Source organism: Phragmites australis, chromosome 1, assembly GCF_958298935.1.
Source record: "Phragmites australis chromosome 1, lpPhrAust1.1, whole genome shotgun sequence".
Taxonomy (NCBI): Eukaryota; Viridiplantae; Streptophyta; class Magnoliopsida; order Poales; family Poaceae; genus Phragmites; species Phragmites australis.
This window is the reverse complement of record NC_084921.1, coordinates 44793076-44814846: the sequence shown is the minus strand read 5'-3', so window position 1 is coordinate 44814846 and position 21771 is coordinate 44793076. Positions and strand designations below refer to the sequence as shown.

General features: G+C 41.9%; 1 protein-coding gene and 1 pseudogene across 2 annotated transcripts; one reads left to right on the top strand and one right to left on the bottom strand.

Moving 5' to 3' along the window:
- The first annotated feature begins 610 nt into the window (after nt 1-610).
- Nucleotides 611-13278, top strand: LOC133921830 (TNF receptor-associated factor homolog 1a-like). Of its 2 annotated transcripts, none has more exons than XM_062366876.1 (14): nt 611-767; nt 1483-1701; nt 2750-2858; nt 4004-4092; nt 4175-4243; nt 4313-4442; nt 5004-5162; nt 5273-5636; nt 6675-6784; nt 7155-7296; nt 7658-7861; nt 7954-8078; nt 8158-8350; nt 11414-13278. In XM_062366876.1, the coding sequence occupies exons 2-14, from the start codon at nt 1521-1523 to the stop codon at nt 13130-13132; spliced, it is 3594 nt and encodes a 1197-aa protein (XP_062222860.1). In that variant the 5' UTR covers nt 611-767; nt 1483-1520; the 3' UTR covers nt 13133-13278. The 2 variants fall into 2 exon arrangements, with proteins under 2 accessions (XP_062222860.1, XP_062222868.1); XM_062366884.1 differs by having other exon boundaries at nt 620-767; nt 1570-1701.
- A 386-nt stretch (nt 13279-13664) lies between these two features.
- Nucleotides 13665-18322, bottom strand: LOC133921843 (myosin-binding protein 1-like; annotated as a pseudogene).
- Between the last annotated feature and the right edge of the window lie 3449 nt (nt 18323-21771).

Sequence of the window (21771 nt, the reverse complement as noted above, 5' to 3'; positions counted from 1 at the left end):
TGAATACATATGTTGCAAGAATCATGCATTGGATGACGAGTACAAGGTGAAGTACAAACACTTTGCTACACACTTGGTTTCACAAGTAGAGATGTGCACAACAAAGAAAGTATCTATGATGAGCCAATCATTACTATTGTTGACATAGAGCGCATGTATGATCTAAACAAATCATATAAGCTAGGTAAAACCCCTTTGGGAATAACATCTCCGTCTCTCCGTTCTTTGATTATTTCGTATAATTGCTTTACTTTAATTGCCAGTTCATAAATTATGTTGTGTTAATCCTAGGATTTATGTCTCATATAGGATTCATTTTGTTACTTGTTTTAAGTAGATTTAAATTTTCAGCTTGAAAGGGTTTTAAAAAAAAAAAGCATATTCAACCCCTTTAGACTTTTATCTTAACTCTTCAGTTATCTTATTTAATATTTATGTTTTTATTGTTAAGTACCGGTACTTTCTAAAAGTCAAATTCTAAATATAAACTAAACATGCGTCAAATTGTGTTTCATATTCACGGCACTTTGCATACTTGCTGATGCCTCCTGCAGGCTGCAGCGGTCCCCATCCCACCGCGGCCCGCGCATCTCTGCGGGCACCAAGCACACAGCGAGCAGACCGCGCGAGGAAGAAACACATCACACCCTAATCCAAATACTTTACTCTCTCTCTCTCTCTCTCTCTGCTCCCTTTCTCCTCATCACGCCGTCGCCGCCGCCGCCGCTCGCTCTCGCCGTCGCGGCAGGCGACCGCCGCAGACACAGGTAACTCCCCTTGGGCTTTGCAAGGTCAGACCTAGACTATCAACGCAGCGCAGCTGCCGGTCCCTCCCCTTCTTTCTCTGCTGGATCCTCTGCCCGCCGCCGCCGCCGTAGCGCCGCTCCTCTCCCGTTCTAGTGGAGCGGAGATGCATCCGGACGTGGATTGGTTTCTCTGTTTGTTGGGAAGCAATCCTGGCTTGCTTAGATGGATTCCCTTCTTCAGTTCTTCATTAGTTAGTTTTGTTCCCAATAGAATCCGAACTATTCTCTCTATCTCCATTCAGTTTCTTGTGGATTGGTGTGCTGTGGTGCCCTGCTAGTGCAATCTATCCATCATGTTTGATTATGATTGACATTAGTTGACACCATAGAACTCTCCAAACCCAATCAACTCGCGTATGCGGTTCATTTTCCCAAAATTGGGGGTTCAGCTGAACCTCCATGCCCCAGGCCAAGTTCGCCCCTGGCTGCTGGCTGCTGCTAGCTTTAGCTTGTATTTCTGCCCATGTTTTTTAGTGGAATTTGGCGGGGTTGTGCCTGGAAGGGCTTCTGTCTTAGTCAGGTGGTAGTTTTTATGCTACGTTATGGGATGCTGTGGCTTAATTAGCGATTCTGGAGCTGATTCAGTGGGAGTTTTGAGAGTTAAGCATACATTTGAATTTGTCAATTCCAAACTGTAGGTGTGCTGAATTCTCGTGCTTGTTGTTTCTATGTGCAGCAGTGACTTTAGACAATTGTTGGAACATCGAGGATTTGATGATGGTTCGTGCTGTGACAATTGATGATTCTATTGCGAGCATGACAGGGTTCGGGGACGAGGATCGCAGCGTGACTGGTGATTCCCTTTCCGAGTGGCGCTCCTGCGAGCAGGTCGATTATGGTAGCCCTTCAACGTCCCCTCCCTTTTGGGACACTGATGGTGAAGATGATGATCCTGGTGTGTGATGCACTGCCTTTGTTTTTTGTGATGTTAATGTTGCTAGCTTTACAGACAAAAAATAAGAACCAGAAAAGAAATGGATAACCTCTTCAGGGAATAAACCAGCCTTTTCTGAACTAGAGTCGTGACTAATTAATTGGTAAGTCTTAAGGTAATCTTGCAAAAAAATGTCACCACGCTATTCGATATTGTAGAGCTGGTAAGTCTGAAGGTAAACTTCCCTTAGGGCTTAGCGTTAGTTACCTACGTGTGCCATTAGTCTTGCATATTGCTGCAGCTGCTAAAGATGATGTTTCTTTTTGTTAAAGCACTGATATAACGATACTTTAGTTTATTGTGACTTAGGGCCATAAAAATGCTGCTGCAAAATATATGTTGAATATAACACCTTTGCAGATATTTGATGGTTACTTTGTTAAATTTCTATTTGAGAAGTTTGCAAGTTACTGAAAACATATTGCGTAATTTGATTAGTGCAGACCAAAGCCTGCATGCTGGCTGTTCAGTGTGCTCTGGGATTTGGTTTGGTTTTACATGCCAATAGCAATATGTCTTGTGCTCTTGTTCATATATATTTATCTCGAATTGTTGCCACACGGGTACTTGCACGTTGCACCCAGAATAAATTATGAAGTACCCAGTCTAATTTTAGGTCATCACTACATACAGTGTATTCCCATCCCTGTGAATAAACAACTGCGTTATTACATTCAGCTCCTTGAAAACTTTGTTCCAATGCCCATATACAATCTGATTACCTATAGATGTAAAATGCAATTCTTTTTTACGCTGTCTTAATTACACACTAATCATGTCTGTGGTTAGCGTCAGCTTTTTGCATCAGTATTTGTGGTTGGTTGACTAAAGGATAAATCTGGGCACCTGTTCTCAGTTCAGATCTTTACACACTATTAGTTGTTATCAGTTTCTTCAGTTTATCACATATTTTTATTTCTTTAGAATCATATATAATTGTTTTTATTTACTGGTAGAGTGGCAGTTGTGGCTGCACTTCATTTAACTCATCTGAAAATTATTATCTCAGGGCCCAGACCTTCAGATTTATTTGGGCGATATACTTGGAGAATTGAAAACTTTTCAAAGGAGAAGAGAGAAATGAAAAGTGAACCATTTGAAGCTGGTGGTTACAAGTGGTATGATTCACAATGATAGCTGACTAGGAAATGTTGTTGCGGCATTCCTCTTTTCTGCTTTCCTTTTTTGTCTGGTGATGAACCTAGTTTGAAATGTCTCTGTGGTTTGGCATTCTTTTTACATTCTATTACAGATTAACATGCTATTGGCTTCTTAATTGGACTTTGGTACACATGACCTATCATGTATGAATGGTTGCTGGTATTACAATGCAGTGCTTCCAGCTCTTGTTTCTTCTCTGTTTTGTGTGACAGTGACGCAAGAGAGCCTGTAGGCTGTCAAATGTTTCCGAATGATGTTAAACTCTAGTCCCCTCATTGTTAGTGGTAAACATATAAATGCGCTTTTCATAATTTATGCAATTTTAATTGTTGATTAGCTGGGTTAATCTCGATTTGATTTAACCACGATGCTACATTCTTTACTTCAACTGTACATATGTTGTTTTTTCACATAGCATGGAAGATGAATCATGAATCTCTGCAAGGAATTGGTTGTACAAAGTTGATACTTTGATTACTGTTGTCTGATATAAAGAAAAAAAAAATCGGTTTAGAGCTTCTTTGAACATCTATGTATCACACCAAAAGCTGTCCTGTACCTTGAAACATCCCTGCCTGTTCAGTTCCTCTGACTTGTGATATTCAGTCCATATTTTCCTACATTAATCATGACACTGATTTATATATGCTACTCTATGGGCCTAACTTACTACCATTCTGTGCGATTGTTTGTAGATTTAAATCAGAGTCTTACAAATGTCATATATTGTGAACTTCCTCTTTGACTTGCTACAAAGCAAGCTAATACCATACGTTCTTATCACAACCTTTGGTGATGATGTGGAAATTGCACCGTATTCATAATTTAGCAGTCATTCTGGTATTGTAACAGGAGTCCATAATCCTTTTCTTCAGCATTCTAGTTCTAGTCATATTTCCAAGGTCAGTTAATCTATGTAAGTGGCAAACTAGCTTGTCTCCCGCATGCTATGCTATTATTGTTATCGTTTTCCAATAGTTTTGTGTATTTTTCTGAGCTCATAATTCTAATTGTTGAGCAGCTCAGTTTGTGATGCATACTGCTTATATGCTCTATTGCGTAAGTTGATTCCTTGCTCATCTTCAAATGTTATTTTTTGCAGGTATATTCTAGTTTACCCTCAAGGATGTGATGTCTCCAATCACTTGTCATTGTTTCTTTGTGTTGCTAATCACGACAAACTCCTCCCAGGTTTGGTGTTACTATGTTGCCTGAACTATCTTTTGTCCTCCACATACATTTTTTCCCCTAATCGCGGCCTTGACACTTTAAGGATGGAGCCATTTTGCACAATTCACTATAGCCGTGGGCAACCTTGATCCTAAGAAAGTTAAATATTCAGGTGAGCTGAATGTTTTCTTCTGTTCGAGCTAAACAGCCAGATTCAGAGGTTGACTAAGTAACTTTGCAGACACCTTGCACAGATTCTGGAAGAAGGAACATGATTGGGGATGGAAAAAGTTTATGGAGTTGTCAAAAATTCAAGATGGTTTTCTTGTTGATGATGTTATTGAAATCATAGCTCAAGTTCAAGTTGTCAGGTAGTTAGTTTGTCAGTATTCAGGACTAGAAACCTATAAGATTTTTACTTTTCCTAGGATTTCTTTGGTTAAAGATAAACTGCACCTGATCCAGTGAAACATTACACACATGTTCTTTAACATTTGTTATTTCCATGTTTTTGAAGTACCAATTATCATTGATGGATTGTTCATAAGATGCACTTGAGTTGATGTGATCTTTTTGGGGGTATTCGTGCTCTCCTGGATAATTCAGATAGACTTCTTGTGTGATCTTGTCCTGCTAAAAATCCTAACTTTGTTATGTTACTAGCTGTAATTGCTCATTGCTCATGTAGGTAGAAACCATCTTTGGCATCCAGAGTTCCTTCTTATATTTGCGGCCCTCCCTTTACCTATTTATTGGCTAAACCTTAGCTATCTTAGCTTCTGTCTTTATTGTTCTTATGTACACCTGTTATGTGCTCAGCTATACTCAAGAATTATATTGCATTCATTGTCTATTTGCTTCTGAATGTTGAGTCATCAACTGATAAAAAAACAGTCTGTAACTGTTATCTCTTCTGTTTTTCGATACTGGAGAGAGAAAGTGGACCGACCATTTCGTTGCCTTGATCGCCCTTATCAACAAGAATTGCTCCGTGTCTACATGACAAACATAGAGCAAATTTCCCGACGTTTTGTTGAAGAATGCAGAAGTAAATTTATCAGGCTCATTGAGGACAAAATGAGGTGGTCCAGGTTAGATTGTTGGCCTTTTGAACGGCGTGCCACAATGAATGGTTTAATACCTGTCATTTTCCTTTTGGTACTTAATCTCTAACACATGTTGATCTTTCTTTGTGTTGCAGTTTTCGTGCCTTCTGGCTTGCAATTGATCCAACCACAAGATGTCGCATGTCCAGAGAGAAGAGCGACACCATATTGAAAATAGTGGTGAAGCATTTTTTTGTCGAGAAAGAAGTCACCTCAACATTAGTTATGGACGCTCTGTATATGGGTTTGAAGGCACTTGAGCACCATAACAAGGGCAAGAAAGGGAGAGTAAAAGTAACGGACTTGGAGGAGCTATCAACCCCTATGGTCCATGTTGATATGGACATGTTTGTTTTGGCTGGTGATTTCATGGCTTTGCTTGAGAGGGCAGCTTTAGAGCCCTTGTCTTGTCAACCTCTGTCACCAAAGGATGACAAGTGTTCCCAGAGCCGTGCTAAGGTAGGTATTGTTATGTGATTTATCCGGTCCTTTAATTTATAGTCTTGATTGGATTTTCTCCCTCAGATGAATTCTATCATGATGGTCTCTTACTACAACATTAGTCTTTCTTTTGTTTGATTGCATTGATAGGAATTAACATAGTTTAGCTCAGAACTTATCTACTTTTGCATCCAGTATTTAACTTCTTTCCTTGTCTTCTTTATTCCCTCCATTATTGTTTATTTGCATAGTTCTTGTAAGAAAGGAAAGAGGGAAGTAATTTGAGAATACCGCACACGGCTGGAGGCCGCAGGGCTCCATATATTTATATCCATAGAGGAGTGATTACAGGAGATTACAATGATCCTTTAGGATCACAATCACAGCTGTACAGAGATATCCTGTGATTAGGGAATAAAATAATAACAGTTCTTGAAATGTTTAACTTGCTAACTGGCACACCATTCAGCCGTTGCAAGTGTGGCCACACTAGCTTATTGTGATATTTCATAACAAGTTAATAACCGACAGGGACAGGCATCGGTGGACAGCATAGACTATCTTTTCTTTCTTGGATTGATTTTTATTTTTCAAGCTCAGGATGTAAATCCTAACTATAATTACTTGCTTAGATTATTTACTCTCCAGCCTGTGCACTCGAATGGAGGCATTATTTTGCTTCTGCAAACGGTTCTATATTCTTACAAGCTCGTATGGTCATTCAAACATACCGATTCATTAGTGTGTTATTTCTGGATGTGGGATTTAATTTAAAGGAGAAGCACAGATTACTTCTTGAACTCCTCACTCTGTTCAGTTTGAACCCTAAAGTCCAAAACCGTTTAATCCACACTCCTCATCAGTCGTGAAAATTCTATCTCGGTGGTCGAAAATCAAAATTGGCTAATTTCTTGTGACAAGAGGCAGTATAAATTTTACGGAATTGTGAACTGTTCTGTTTGTGGTCTTTATGCCTGAGGTTGCTAGCATTAGTAGTATTTTGTGCAGTATACTTATTATCTCTCCACTCAGTTTTTGTTATTCTCATCCTTCTAGGATGATGGTTCTGGAGAAGTTAACAAAGTTTGTATTGAGCGTGAAGAAAGGCGCCTAACTGAGCTTGGCCAGAAGATCCTTGAAACATTTGTGCTATCTCATATATTTAGGTATAAATTATATTTATTTTGATCATCTTGTTATCTCTGCGTGATTGGATTATTGGCTAGATCATTAATGTTTCTCAACCATCTATGATTTTTTTTTGTCTCGATTTGTTTTGTGGTTCCATCTTATGTTTCGTTCTTGTCAACCAGAAAATTCATGGCGCTGAGTACCTACAAAGTTATTCAATGAATTCCTTTTGCTTTGCCTCAAAGTGTGTTCTTTAAGTTCTTTATCATAGATAGATGTTTTCACACACCAAATTGGATTCATTTCTACTTCTGCTCATAGATATAATGGCATACTCCAATATCTTGACATTTGCACAAGCTACATTTTCATGCTTTGCTTTCTTACATTTTGGTTTCATGTTAGTGGGATTGAGGTTGCCTACCAAGAAGCTGTTGCTTTGAAGAGGCAAGAGGAGCTTATTCGTGAAGAGGAGCTCCTTGAAAATGAGATGAAGGGGAAACGTGGCAGTGCCATTGAGAAGGATAAGCGCACAAAGAAAAAACAGGTTGCATTCTTAATTTGGTTCAGTGCACCCTTCGTCTTCTTTGTAATTCCTTGCATCAAATTTCATGTGGTTGGTAGCAGGGTGACATGATGAAACCTTTCCCTTTGGCTGTAGTTTGCTTGAACAAGTTTGTTAACTGGAAGAACATACAACTACTTGAATATATGGATTATAGAATTATTATTTTTCTGTTAGGATTCTTTTAATGATTATTCTCCATATTGATTGGTGTACTCTTGTTTGGTTCTCCATATCGAGTTTCTACTTTAATGGTCTTTTTTTATTGATGTCCTGTCGCCTTTATTTCTTTTGTATTAGGTTGGATTTTGAAAAATTGTTTTGCTTACACTAACATTTTCAGGCCAAACAAAAGAAGAACAATCGTAAGGTCAAGGACAAGGAAAGAGAGGAGAAATCCGATTCAAATTTTCCAGAAAGGGGTCGAGATGGAAGCACAAATCATGATAAGGAGGACTCTAAGCAGGCAGGACAATTGGCTATGAAAGTCGATAACTCCGAAGAAGGTGCTTCAGATGTGTCAGACAATTTAGATGGATCAATTGAGGTATGCCAAACTGACATGTGTGACAAGATTGCATGACCTGTGAATTACTGAATTCAATGAATAATGTTGACATTGAGACTAAAAATGCACAGACATTGAAGAAGGATTCTACTGTGGATATTGAGACGTTGATATCATCTGTGTCTGCTACTGTGAGCAGTATACGAGGCAAAATAAATAACCTGCTAGACAGTACAAGTCATATATCGCCTAATAGGTCAGTTAGCATTTCATCTCAATTTTGCATTATTTATCTTGGCAGCTTGGATGTATCATAACTGAAATTTTATGTACAGAGGGAAAACTTGGCGCAACAGGTTTATTATCAGTATGAACACTGCCCTAGATGAAGATGATCTTCCTTCAAGCAGTTCTAGCTGTTCAGACCGCAATACGTCTGGTTGTGGGCCAGCTCCAAGGTTTGATCAGGATACTGCTCTACTCACCTTAAAAGATAGGCTTCGCAAGCTTGGGCAACGACTACATGAGGTGAAGCTACTCTTCTTAAATAGTATTGGGCTTTTATTTTCTAATCATGGTTTAATTATTCTTAATTTTTTTCATTCTATAGTTTAGGACATATCTGCCTTGCAGCTCACTCTTTAAGATAGTTTTAGCTTTATCTCTTTTTTTATGCTCCTGAGTCTGATTTACCTTACTTTACTAGCTGATGGTTTTCAATTTAGAATTTTAGATAATCTTTTGAGATATCCCCCCCCCCCCCCCCCCAAAAAAAAAAATAATCACTTCATAGTTTCTGTGTAAGATTTTCATTGCATTTGAGCGAAATTATAGTAATTTCTGAAAAATCAATTTTTTTTGGGGAATCTACAAAATGTTTCTAAGATGCAGATGTGCAATACTATAAATACAATGCTTTGGAGTTTGAGTTGCTACATAATCCGATTTCAGGGGCAAACACCAGGACTGTTGCTATGATATTGTGGATATATTTACACCTATCACTTGTTTATCATGTTCCAATTGGCCGAGCACCTATTGTTTCCCTTCTTTTTGTTGTATGCACAGGAAGCATGGTGTTATGTGCAGAAATTACTGCTCACACGCGAACAGTAACCACAGCCTTGTAGCACGAGATCAGGGAGGTTAGGATAGATTAGTTAGTATATCTATTGGTTTGATACATAGTCACCAACAATTCGGGTTGAGGAACGGGGTCGCGGAACGCGGGTTGACATACAACAAAAATGTGGTACAAAAGGGGTATACCTCGTCGAGACGACATTAATGGTGAGGAACACGACCCCGATTCATCCGGGTCGATGATTTGGGTTGATGCCTCATTGTAAAGACTAAGGACATATGCTATAGTACTTTTGAGGGGGCGTAATGTAAAACCAATGTGTGGAGATTTCTGCGTAGTTGTCACATTGCAAGGATGCTTTCTTAATATTTGGAACCTTGAGGATGCAGATGAAGATACACACTCCCCAAAACCTATCCTATCCAGTCCCAACCATCCAATCAGATTGGACGGTAGAGAGAACACATCCCCAACCAAAAACCCTAGCCAAAAACTCATACCTAGCGCTTATCCCGATCCATATCAACTCTCTGCCGCCACCGCAGCACCATCCTCTCTGTCGCCTCGCCCACCACGCGCCACCGACCAAATTGGATGCGCCGCCGCTGTTTTTGTCAGCCAAAGCCACGAGAACCCCAAAGAAAGGTCGCGCGAGGCATCCTCGAACAAATCTCGTCGGATCCCCATCAAATCGCGACTGGATCCGTCACCTTCATCCCCAGGACGAGCTTGAGTCGGCGGCGATGGTGATGGGGTGCTCTTTGTCGGGGCTGAATGCGCTTTACGACTACTGCTTCCGCATGCTTCGTAGGCTTAGCGACGTCGGTCCTGCCGGCTCCTCTATCTTCCTTGTCAAGGAGGCATCTCAGCTCTCTTGGCGGCGAACTGGACCTACGATCTGGGTCATTAGTTCCGGGGTCGTGGATTGCGGCATCGATCCCGTTTCTGGTGACTATAGTTTTATACTCTTATCCTATCTAGAGTTTGTTAGTTAAGTTGTTAGAGTTAGGTCTATCTTTAGCACATGGCTGCCACCCTTTGTAATCAAGCAAGAAGAAAAACCAATCTAAGTCTCCCCAATCTATAGTCTAAAGTCTCCTCAATCTATAGTCTAATCCTTCCCCTAGCAGCCGACGCCGCCTGGCTATCCTCCCAGCAGATGTTTATCCCCCTAATGATCCTAGGATCATAACATCTGGTTTCAGAGATGCTAGTCGATGGAGAGGGTGCTAACTCCCAGGCTGTGGAAGTAGTGGCCAAGATGGTGGCTGACATGAAGAAGCAATTCGGCGAGCTGGTGCAGTAGTTGGCTGCCATATCTTCGCAATTATTGGTGGTCGACAAACGTTCGCTGGACATTGCAAGTCAGCTGGCCACGCTACAAAGCAGCATGCTGTCAATGCCTGCCACGGTGCTGCTGACGTCTACCGCACTATTGCCACAGCTTGCAACAGCGATGACGACACTGCTGGAATCTGCTACCATGTTGCAGGCAGCCAAGATAACGAGAACACTTGCTGCAGCATCCATGGTGCCGCCGAGCCTTCTGCTGCCTTGACAATGTCTACTTTGCTGCCAGCCAAAGCCGTGTCTGCATCAGTGTGGAGTGTGGCGAACGTGCAAAAGATCACAACGACATCATGCTCCTACCACCACCAATGCACGATTTGGCAAGGACGTTGCTGCTGCCCCACATTGGTTTCTCAAACCATTGGTTGCCTCAATGTCACATAGCATGAAGGGTTCTCCACCTTCAACCTTCACAGTCATCAACACCCTGCTGATCTCTCCGGATCGCTCGTCAAAGTGGGGCTACCTCGGGCTGCAGCCTTGCCCTCTACCACAGCTCAAGGATGAGCTGTCTTGCAAGGAGGGGTGAAGATGTTATGTGCAAGAGTTACTGTTCACGCATGTGGACAGTACCGTGGCATTGTAACGCAAAGGTCAGGGAGGTTAGGATAGATTAGTTAGTATATCTATTGGTTCGTTAGGCTTTTATCTTATCTAGAGTTTGTTAGTCAAGTTGTTAAGAGTTAGGCTTATATAAGGCACACAGCTGCCACTCTTTGTAATCAAGCAAGAAGAATTAATCTAAGTCTCTCCATTCTATAGCCTAAAGTCTCTCCAATCTAGTCCCTCTACTAGCAGCCGCCGTCGCCCGGCTGTCCTCTCGGCGGATGTTTATCCCCTTAATGATCCTAGGATCATAACACATGGACTGCCTCCAGATCTGTGAAGATGCTGTAGCTGGATAACATTCTAAATGTTTATCTGAAAACTTATGTTTGATGACCATATTTGCAGCGTATTACTTTGTAGATGTTCTTATAAAGAAAAATATATTTGGGGATTCATTTCCTGAGTTGGAATTTTATTTGGTTTTGCTAGTCATTTCATAGTAAGATTCTAATTGTTCTGTAGCACTTATATCAATCAGCTATCCTGTCGCTTTGTTCATCCACCACTTAAAAAATTGATTAGTCTGTTTCTATTTGTACTTGTTTCAGAAGGAAATTGAGGGCAGGGAATTACTCAAGGCCCATTTGGAAAAGAAGGCTGCTGCTGAGGCAGCAGCTGGTTCATCCTCGGAGTCTTCATCTGATTCCTTGGAAAAGACTCAGGTTCTGAAGAACCCAGAGCAATCATCAGTATCTGATGCAAATATTAGTGCACCACCCCCAAAGGCTGTACCTGTAGCCACAAGTGATGCCAGTAATGGAGCTGTTCCAGCAACAGCAACATCCACCATAAGCACCAAATCTGTGCCTATTGCTACACCCACTCCAATTAAACTCGAGCCAGTTTTGTGCAAAGAACACGTATCATGTTCAAGCCAGCAAATTGATAGAGTTACTCAGATGCCCTCGAGATCGCCGCTAGTTGATAAGGCTATTCCAACCCCCCCAAAATCACCTTTGCCACAGGTTGATACAGTTACTAAAGCTACTCCAGCTCCCCCAAAATCTTCTACATCACAGCTTGTTAAAGTTGCTAAAGCCATCCCAGCTCCCCAAAAATCACCTGCACCCGAGGTTGATAAAGTTGCTCATAACTCAGTATCACGACAAATTCCTTCCACATCTATCTCAAAAGCTCTAGAAGATACCGTTCCTGATAGGGTTGCAGTCACATCTATACCCCAAACTCCTACGCCAACATCAAGGCCTTCGAGTGCTCCTCTGTTCCAGGCACCAAGATCAACTGTACCACCTACACCTGCAGTTCAAGTTTCTCCATTGCTTTCACACTCGATGACTGTGTCTGGACGATTGAGCGATGAATCTTCACCTTCCACCCCAAGTTATGTAACACAGGCCTACCGAAATGCTATCCTTGGTAGGGGTAGTCTGAATACGACCTCAGCAAGTATTGCACAATCAACTTCTATGGGCCAAAATATCTCAGTTTTACAACCACTGTCAGCATACGCATCAGCAACATCTGTCATGGTGCCTCCTGTTGAAAGGAGTGACCAATTACCAGGTAAGCAAGGCTGCATGTTCGGGCTTAGCAAGTCAGAAGCTCTTGATAACTGGTACCCATGGAAAGGTAATGGTGATGTTAACAGACACATGTGGAGAGATGACACTCCTAACCAGCAAATGACCAATTGTGATGCGCGTGTCCACCCCTGGAAAGATAATTCTTATCAGCAAGCGAGCAGCAGTGGAACAGAACAAGGCAGATTTGGTGGACTGGAATATAGTCTGTTCCAGAGGGAGATACCTACAAGTTCTGTTTCACACCAGCAGCAGGGGCCAGTGGGTGAAGAATTCCCTCACCTTGATATCATCAATGACTTGCTTGATGAAAAAGCCAGTGGGAGTATGGCAGTCTCTCCCCTCCATGAATATCGTACATTTGGCTTGCCAATTTCTTCAAGAGGCAATATGGTAGACTCTGAAATGTCTTCTGTAAGTAATTCTGGCCGGTTTAACTTGACTAATCAGTACTATGATGAGGGTTACCGGGGGGCCTACGACACACAGAATGCTCTGCATAGGTTGAGAGATGGGCAACTTTCCACATTGGATGTTTATTCCAATCGAAGGTTGGGCTCAACTGCACCAAAACCTTGGCTATATAGCCATCCAAATCCAGCAGTGAACATTGGAATTAATTCGAATGTATTTTCACAACAGATGGGGGACTATATTAATTTAGCAAGTGGGAGGGTGAATGAGGAATATCCCGAATATCTGTATCGCCATCCCAATGGGCAGTAGTGATGACTGTATACCATCCGTAATAATGCTTGTTGTAACAGACCATGGTGCCAAGTGTAAGGTTCGCCATGGCCTGAAATTTGAATTTTAAAGTTCAAAATGGGAAAGAAAGGATACATCATGTAAAGTGTTAGCTGCATTCAGTCTATCGCTTATAGTGCTTGTATGTTGTTTCTGTTGTTCGGAGAGTACATAACTGCAGTTAACAAGCCAAACAGATATATGGCCACCTCGTCGCCTGTTACGGAACTTTGTAGTGTTTGCTTCTAGTGTTGTGTTGGATGATTAGGTGTTTGGGAAAGGGAGAAGCGTGATGTGATTTTCCAGAACCTGTGTTGTTTGTTGGATAACATGGGTAATGGAGCAGGGACGTTTTCAGTCTGCGTGTAATGCAAAACTTGAAGCCCAGATAGCAGGTACTATCGGAACTCTCAACCACCTCAAGGTCATGTCCACGTACATTTCTTTGTCGCTTGCCAAGTTTTTTGGTGATTCACAGCTCGGATAAGGCCTTGTTTGTAACATACACAGCTTTGGTTAAAGTGGTCTGCATTCTATACATATAAGTTTCATTTTTGTGAAGTTCCTTCAAAATAATTACAACAATATCTGGTCTCTATTTGCAACAAGAATTTATGTTGATTTAGATGATACAAAAATACACAATGCACATGATGAGTTGGAATCTAATCTATTGTACAAATAAGGTTCGAGTAAACGGCTATCATACACATGTCGGGGGCAGGCTATTTCTTGTCAATAGCAATTGCTCGCAGTTCTCTCAGGTTGCAAGCAATATCTCGTATAAACATAAACCTTCATTGCCATTTCTGAGGGAGTTGATGCTATGTTCAATAAAATTGCGGTCTCCTTCTAGTGTCTTCAATCTTCTGTTCAAACTTGCAATTTTTTCCTGAACTGTGGTTAGATCAGCCTCCCCACTCATTGTTGATGAGCACGCCTCCTTAAGGAAATATGCTCTTCTGTCCCCCCTGAGCTTTCCTGACGATGTAAGGAGTCATCTTCTACAACAAATACTTTGCTGGAGATGTCATCCTCTATAGTATCTGAACTGGACAAATCAACAAAAGCACTATTGTTGGAGTAGGATTGAAGCTTCTGCTCCAACTTTTTCAAACAATTTGCTATATATGCTCTATCCTCTTCGAAACTCACCAAATAATTTGTGCCCCTTGGTGTGGTAATCATAGGACAATGTCACCTTTAAGCAAAGCTGTATCCATGTTTTCTTCATGAAAGGGGGCTTGATCGGCTTGTGGCTCTGTTGGTCCACCTCCAAATTGTCTTCTATAGTTTTCAAGCTCGGCTTCCAATTCTTCTATTCGTTGCTCTCTTTCAGCAATTAACTCGTTCGCTTTCGCAAGTGTTTCACTGTCATATTCTTCTTGTTCTTCCATCATCCGTTGGTAATGCGAAGCTTCCATCTGCATTGCAGCCTTCTCATCCTGCAACTTGGTGATCATAGCCAATGCTTGACTTGTAGCAATTGCTGAAGCATTCCTCTCTTCTTCCAGTTCCCTGCAGAGCAGGTGTATTGATTTTCGGTCAAGATCTATCTGTCGTCTCAACCGGTCAATGGCGCTTTCACCTTCCATCTCACTAACAATGCTTCCGTCTAGCGACTCTAAACCAGACACATTTCTCTCGAGAGAAATTCTTTTGGTAATGTTCTTCACCACCAACTCATCACCACGTCCATATGCACGGGGACTAGGGCCTGGATCAATCCATGGAGCCTCGAGCCCCCTGGAAACTGAGAGCTGTGATAGCAGTAACCTTAATTCTTCGTTTATGCTAGAAGTAGTCTCCTTTCCAAGGATCACATCTGTCAAGGTAGGGGATGGCAAGCTACTCTTGCTGCCAATTGCAAGTCTGTAGGCTTCGTTCATGCTAATCTGAGTGCTTAGAGATGGTCTCCTTTCACCGTTGGTTTCACTTGTTTTTGGGTATTCCTCAACGGTGCTATGATCCTGAAGAACTTCACCAATTGATCTAACAGCAACTGTTGAAATATGATCTTCTTCCACATAATCTAAGCAAAATAGTTAAATGTTAGGAGTTAGGACCACCTTCATAAATATTGGTGTTGAATGGAAAGCATTATTAACTAACCTTTTTCAATAAATTTTTTGGGAGCAGTATCAGAAGGATCTTGGATTTTCAGGTCATGTGTCGCCATATCACCAGTGGGTTCAATTTTCTTAGTATAATCTTCGACCTCACCAATGGTTTCAGAATCAGCAGCAACTTGTGAAACACCGATATCCCCGATATTATCTGACAGAAAACAGAAAAGTCCTATACTGAGATTAAGTTAGCAAAGGTGTATAAATGCTAAATTGAGAAAGGAACTCAAAACCAAGAAACCTTTCAAATCTGCATCTTCTGAAGCAACATGGCGAGTGTTCTGAGGTGCCAGGTCAGTTGTACTTGAATCATTCGCTAATGCACTTCTTTGGGGAAACTCACCACAAAAATCTGCATCTAGCAAATTTTGATTGTGTTGGGTTAGGGAGAAAAGCAAAACACCATTCTCATTCCCACGATTCAAGAATCAAGATAGCATACCTTTCACATTTCTTTCTCCTGAAACAGCGAAGTGTTGTTCTAGTATTGTGAACTGAGATGTGTATGGGTCAATGTTGTCTTCACTCGTGCTATGGCATGGTTCAATTTCACCAAGAATATGAGGTAGCTCACAACTTGATGCAACTGGAATTTGTGAAGCAACGGCATCTGCATGATTATCCTATTACAGGATCTATCAAATGAAAAGAAGTGGAAGTAGAGGTAACCGTCCCGGTTTGGGAAACAAAATTTACCTTTTAGACTTGAATCTTCTGTAACAAGTACTGGATCATGCTGGGATGCCCATTTTCTCGATAAGCTATCTTTTTGTTCCATTTGGTCCCCATTGATTCCACAATCAGGATGATCGTCCGCAACAGGACATGCCAAAGAGGTACCATGGGAGTCAGCAACAATAAGTTCCTTCTGGACATTTCTTTCAGATTCCTTGACCACCACAGGGGAAGGAATAGTGGGTAGTTCAAAAGTTGCATCTTCATGCAGGTCTACCTCCATAACATTGGCATCATGAGGTTGTGAACTTTTGCCATCATCAGCACAAGGAACCTCAACCTCGGAGTCAGATGTCATCTGTGGCACACTATGTATCTCATGAGACGTATAGTCACTCTGGTGGTAAATATCTTTAGGTTCCAAAGACTCATCCATTTGACCTGCTATAGAATAATCTGTGTAAATCTTTGGTGAGCCAACAGCTTCAGTAGGCTCTAACTCTGCAATCTTTCTAGAGGACAAGGCTATGCTACGTTGTTTAAAATGCTGCCCACAGCATGAACAAATTATTGTAGGAGGGGAATTCAGCACATCATCATTTCCTTGATCACTATCCATCACAGATTCATGTATTTTGCCATCGTCGTTTGCTTTCTCACAGCACCCTTCACACATACTTTTTGCACCCGCAAGCTTCTGGTGGAGGCGGCAGAAGGCCAAGGATGAAATCTCTGACTTGTGAGTTTTGCAGATCAATTCCCTATAGAAGCATGGTTTCTCGTTACCCAGGACGTGATCAAGCCTCGAGCAGAAAGGGCATGGTGCTGGTAATCTGCAGAGACGGGCAAATCTAGTGACCAAGAAGCTGTAAACCGCATCAATGAATAGCAGCAGCATCAAGATCCACTCGAGAAACGCCGTTGAAAGTGCACTTGATACTCTGCGTAAGATTGGCATCCTTGTACCCATCTCCAGCAGTGTACTCAATCTTCCAGGATTGGTCAAAGGTGGTTGGCGTTGAAGTATAAGATTGCTACAAGGCATCAAACCAAGTTAATGAGAAAAGTAAGCGTTTAATTTCAGTACTATCGAATATCTACTGCCTGATAAAATTAACAAGAGCTTATGGGAGCTATCGAAATCAAAGTTCAGTACGATCAAAGGCCTTGAGAATATTTTGGCGAATTATTAAAGCCCCAACACCAGGCTTGACTCTGGAGAACCACTAGATAACATAAAGTAAAAGCGTCCCGCATCAACCGTAATGGCAATGACAGATACCCAGGACCAAGAGAGTATCGAAAGCACAAGTCCAAGTAAACACACGCCACTTATGTCAGATGAATAGGAAGCAACAAAAAACACATCAAAATTTTGCTGAAGGACAAACTTCATAAAGCATGAGAATAGTGTTGCAGGACAAATTGAAGAACTGGATTCAAGATATCACACAATTCACAGAAGGACGAATTGATCCCAATAGTAGGCTGAAACTTCTTCAGAGCTATGCTTTTAGAAAGTTCCAGAACCAACTAAACTCAGGCAAGAAAAACAGCTAAATCCCAACCAAAACACAAAATTAGCACAATTCTAGTCAGCAGAATGGGAATCCTAGTTTCCAATTAAGTTCACCACTTAGCTTCCCTATGAACTTTCCATGATCAGCACAGAATCGGGTTCTTTTTTTCTTTTCTTTTTTTTGAACGGCGCTTCCCACGGCGCGGTGCGGGACGAGGGGCTCGAACCCCGCCGGCTCGGGCCCAACCTCGGGCGCTGCCACTGAGCTCCGTGCTCGTCCGCAGCACAGAATCGGGTTGACGAGACTTTAACGCCATCCAACACAACAACGGAACTAGAAACAACAACGCCAAGCTCCCCCAAGCTCAGAAGCTAAGCGATCAAGCTCGAAGCTAAGCAGGAAGGGAAACCCAAAATAAAAACCTGGCGTCGACCCAAACCCAAAAATCAGCAAGAACGCGCACCTGGCGAGTCAACCCCGCGAGATCCCGATCTACGGACGATGGCGGGCGGTCCTGTCTGGAGAAGCGGCCAAAAAGGTGGCTAAGCAAGCTAGCTAATTAGCAGATGATGATGAGGCGGAAAGGTGGCGAGCACCGACCACTTGCCTCTCCATCCCAGCGCTATATGTTTGATCGATTCCCACCCCCGGAAGCAGCCAAAAACGAAACCAAGGCGAGGGAGCGGTGGACTTGGTGGCGGCGCTGCTGGCGGTGGCGTCGCCACGCCGGGGGCCGGGCGGCGCGCGCGACCTACCGAAAAGTCGGCCCCACGGGCCGGCCCGGACAACGACGCGAGCTGGCCGAGGCCGAAAGGCGCTCGCCCGCTTGCGCGCGTTAGTTGAGCTCTGGGAGTCTCGGTGCGCTGCTGACGTGTAGCAGAGTAGATTAGGTGCTGTTTAGTTGGGTGGCTAAGCCCTAGCCAGGTTTGCTAGGTGCGCATTATGTGTGGTCCTTTATACTTCAGCAATTTTTTGGGTAGATACATATAATTTTAGAGAAATATATTTAGTTGTTACTATATATTGTTTCAATTTACTCGATGATGTAAATGTATGCACGCAGTTAGGAACGGAGCTAGAACAAAATCAAAGGGGAGCCAATTAGGATGAATTGAGTATTAGGGGTGCCAAATAGAGGAATTTTATTATTATACATAAAAGATTTTATGTTACATAGAGGAAATCATCAGTCATAGGAGGATCCTACTAGTCTCTCCTTGGCTCCATCCCTGCACACAGTCTAACCCAATAGATATAGCTTCTTGCATCCGTTCATACAGACGGGTTCACTTGTCAGTGTCACAAATCTCTAAGCAAGCAATCAATCACAGTTTCAACTCTTGCATCTGTTATGTGGCCTTAAATTCAATCAACTAAACAGAAACTTAGCTCAGCATGTCAAGACAAATATAATCAACCAAACACTCTTTTTTTCAACAAATATAACTCTACTCAACATGTATATACTATCCATGCGAGCAAGACTCACTTGGGCAACCAATCACACCTATTGTGTTTGGTTTTCTTGCGTAGCCCGTGTAACTAGGCCCTGATAATGAAAAAGGCACCCCTAACCAAGGCTGTTTGGCACGCCAAAAAATCTAGTCAACAGGGAGTCTGACGTCACACATGTGACTTTGTCCGTGCTCGTATAACCCTAGCTAGGCGACTCGATAGGGTTACCTCTTCCTATCGTTTGTGTCACCTCAATCCCAAGCTCTCTCTCTTGCTCTCACCACGGCCCCCTCTCCTCCTCCATTTGGTGCGTGAGATCCCACTCTTCTGCGTCCAGTGCTCGTCGGAGGGAGCTTGTGGATTAGTGGTCGTTAGAGGGGATTTCTCCGTCTGGGCCTCTTCCTCTTTATGAGCTGGTAGAGCTGGAGCACCTGGTACCCTCCTCCTAGGGGCAGATTCATCATAAATTGTTAGGGGATTAGGCTTAAGTGCTTAATAAACAATCAGCTAGTTCAAAACAATATCTTACACAAACATATCTGAAGAAAATAAGAAACACATCAAGAATTAATAATAAAAGACAGATATGCCATATGATAGTAAAAATTACCAAACCAATGGATAATGTGTGACGATATCCCAATATTCTTTAATCTTCATGAGGAGAGATATATACATAAAACACGGTAAATAAGCAATATAAGATTTTTTCTAGTTTCAAAATTATTATAAACATTATAAGAGAATGGAGCATACCACTAATTTAGTTTGAGGCACTAAGATATGACGTTTTTTCATATCTTCAAATTGTTTATGATTGTTTTATTGCTAATACTTCTAAATATCTCCTTTTCAGTGTAGCATACCATCAATTCATCGAGCCATTTATCACTCATTTTTGCCGCACAATTCTGTCTTGTGAAAATCACCCACAAATTACAGAAAAGTGGAAAATTAATATTTTGCAAACAAAGTCTTGTGAAAATCTAGCATATTTATTTATAAAATCTTTACCAACATCTATATTCCAGAAATAAGTTCATGGAATTGGTATGAGATGAATTCAGGATTTCCAATGTTTAGGAGAGTAAACTCTTAAATTATAACCTATTAACGATCATTAGATCATGAATATTATACTCTTTTCATTTATGAGTTTATCATAATGATTTCTAATATAAGGTTTTTAATGAGGCAATATTAAAATCAGTATTTATATATATCATATCATTTTCTTCTAATATTTTTCTCATTGAGTTTTAAGGAGTTTTTATGTCATATTACGATTATATTTCTTCTCATATTTTTCTATAGGGTTTTTTAGGAGTTTTTATTGAGTTATATACATATAGCAAAATTGATTTTTTTTGGGGGGGGGGGGTGTTACAGTTAATCAATTTCCTAACTGCTCTTAGTGGTTATTGTTGTCTGTTGGGATGGATGTTTTCCCTAACTGCAACTTCTATCCCTTCATCTTGTATAAATATACAATCAAACAATGCAATGGATAATGAATAATTTGATCCTCTATTATACTATCTCTACTAATTAAAAAGTCTCCAATAAATCTCGCGCCCACCTTGAATCCCATGAATCCAACACTCACATTGAATCCCACACCCACCCCTAAATCTCTCCTACTTATAAAAAAACAGTATATTTCCTTCCATCCCGCATCAAGTTTTTTAATGCAATTTTTTTCTGCTCCCATTTTTTCTTCTTAGATCTCGATTCGCTTTTTCCTCGATCCGTTTTTCCTCCATCTGCTGCCCAGCCCGCCCGCACCTCCCTCCGCCTGCCCACACCTCTGTGACACCACCGCGCTAGCACCGCAGAAAGGTCGCCAGTTCCCTCTCCGCAGCAACAACCGCAACGATATCTTCTCAGTACCCTGCTCCCCTCCACAGACCGATTCATGCATCAATTTGTCTACGTCCTCCCCCACCTGTTGCTGCACTCGTGCGTCCTCGTCTGCCCTAAGTATAGTCGCCGCAACGGCTCCCATTCCTTCATCTGATGAAGCCTCTCGCCTTCTTCTTCCTTCCCGCGATGGGCGATGGGCGATGGGCGAGGGCATCTCTCACTCCAACTTGTGGAGGAGCTTGGATTCCGGCGGGGCGCAGCATCAATTCGAGCCGCGAGAGGTAGCAGAGCATCATCGATTTGGACTCGTGGTGCTCAATCCGGTAGGAGCAGTGCGTTTTTGGACTCGTGAAGCTTGATTCAGCCAGGAGCAACATTGATTTGGGCGGTCCTTCATTGTGCCACCGGGTGTTGGTCTCATATGGGTAGCGCAACTTCAAGCATTGACCTCCGGTCTCTAAGTACACCCCCTCCTCAAATCACTCCCATCTCTTTTGACCTCCATCCACTCGTGTTAGGGATGAAGGCAAGCAGAGTTGATTTCGCATAGTGATAGGCAGGCAGGGAGCCGCTACTCGGCAGGAGTTCACGGTGAGTTGGTCAGCGGTGGCAACATGCAAGTCGGCTGCAAGCAGCTAGCAATTATCTGTAAAATCAATCTATTAAGGAGGAGTAAATGACTACAAAGATGGGAGAAGGTTTGATAAAATGCTTAAAAAGTTCCCCTTTTTTTACTTTATGAAACCGTGAATCCATTGGTAATTGGTATTAATTCTAAACTGCTTCATTGACTCCTTTTTTTGTGTCATGTGATCTAAGCCTGTTCATGTATGATTTACTCAAACAGGAGCAAGAGCTGCAGCTTGGAGGAATCGTTGCATGTCATACTGATCCTAGTTAAAGCTTTCTGTACAAATTTGAATCATCATTGACCCGCTCGAACTAAGGGTAGCCGCCCATCAATACCTGAACTTTCAAG

Excerpts from the sequence above, each read along its gene's own strand:
- LOC133921830 (XM_062366876.1), top strand. The coding sequence starts at position 1,521 with ATGATGGTTCGTGCTGTGACAATTGATGATTCTATTGCGAGCATGACA. Across the intron at positions 4,244-4,312 it reads TAAGAAAGTTAAATATTCAG|ACACCTTGCACAGATTCTGG; the intron begins GTGAGCTGAATG and ends GTAACTTTGCAG. Across the intron at positions 8,351-11,413 it reads TTGGGCAACGACTACATGAG|AAGGAAATTGAGGGCAGGGA; the intron begins GTGAAGCTACTC and ends TACTTGTTTCAG.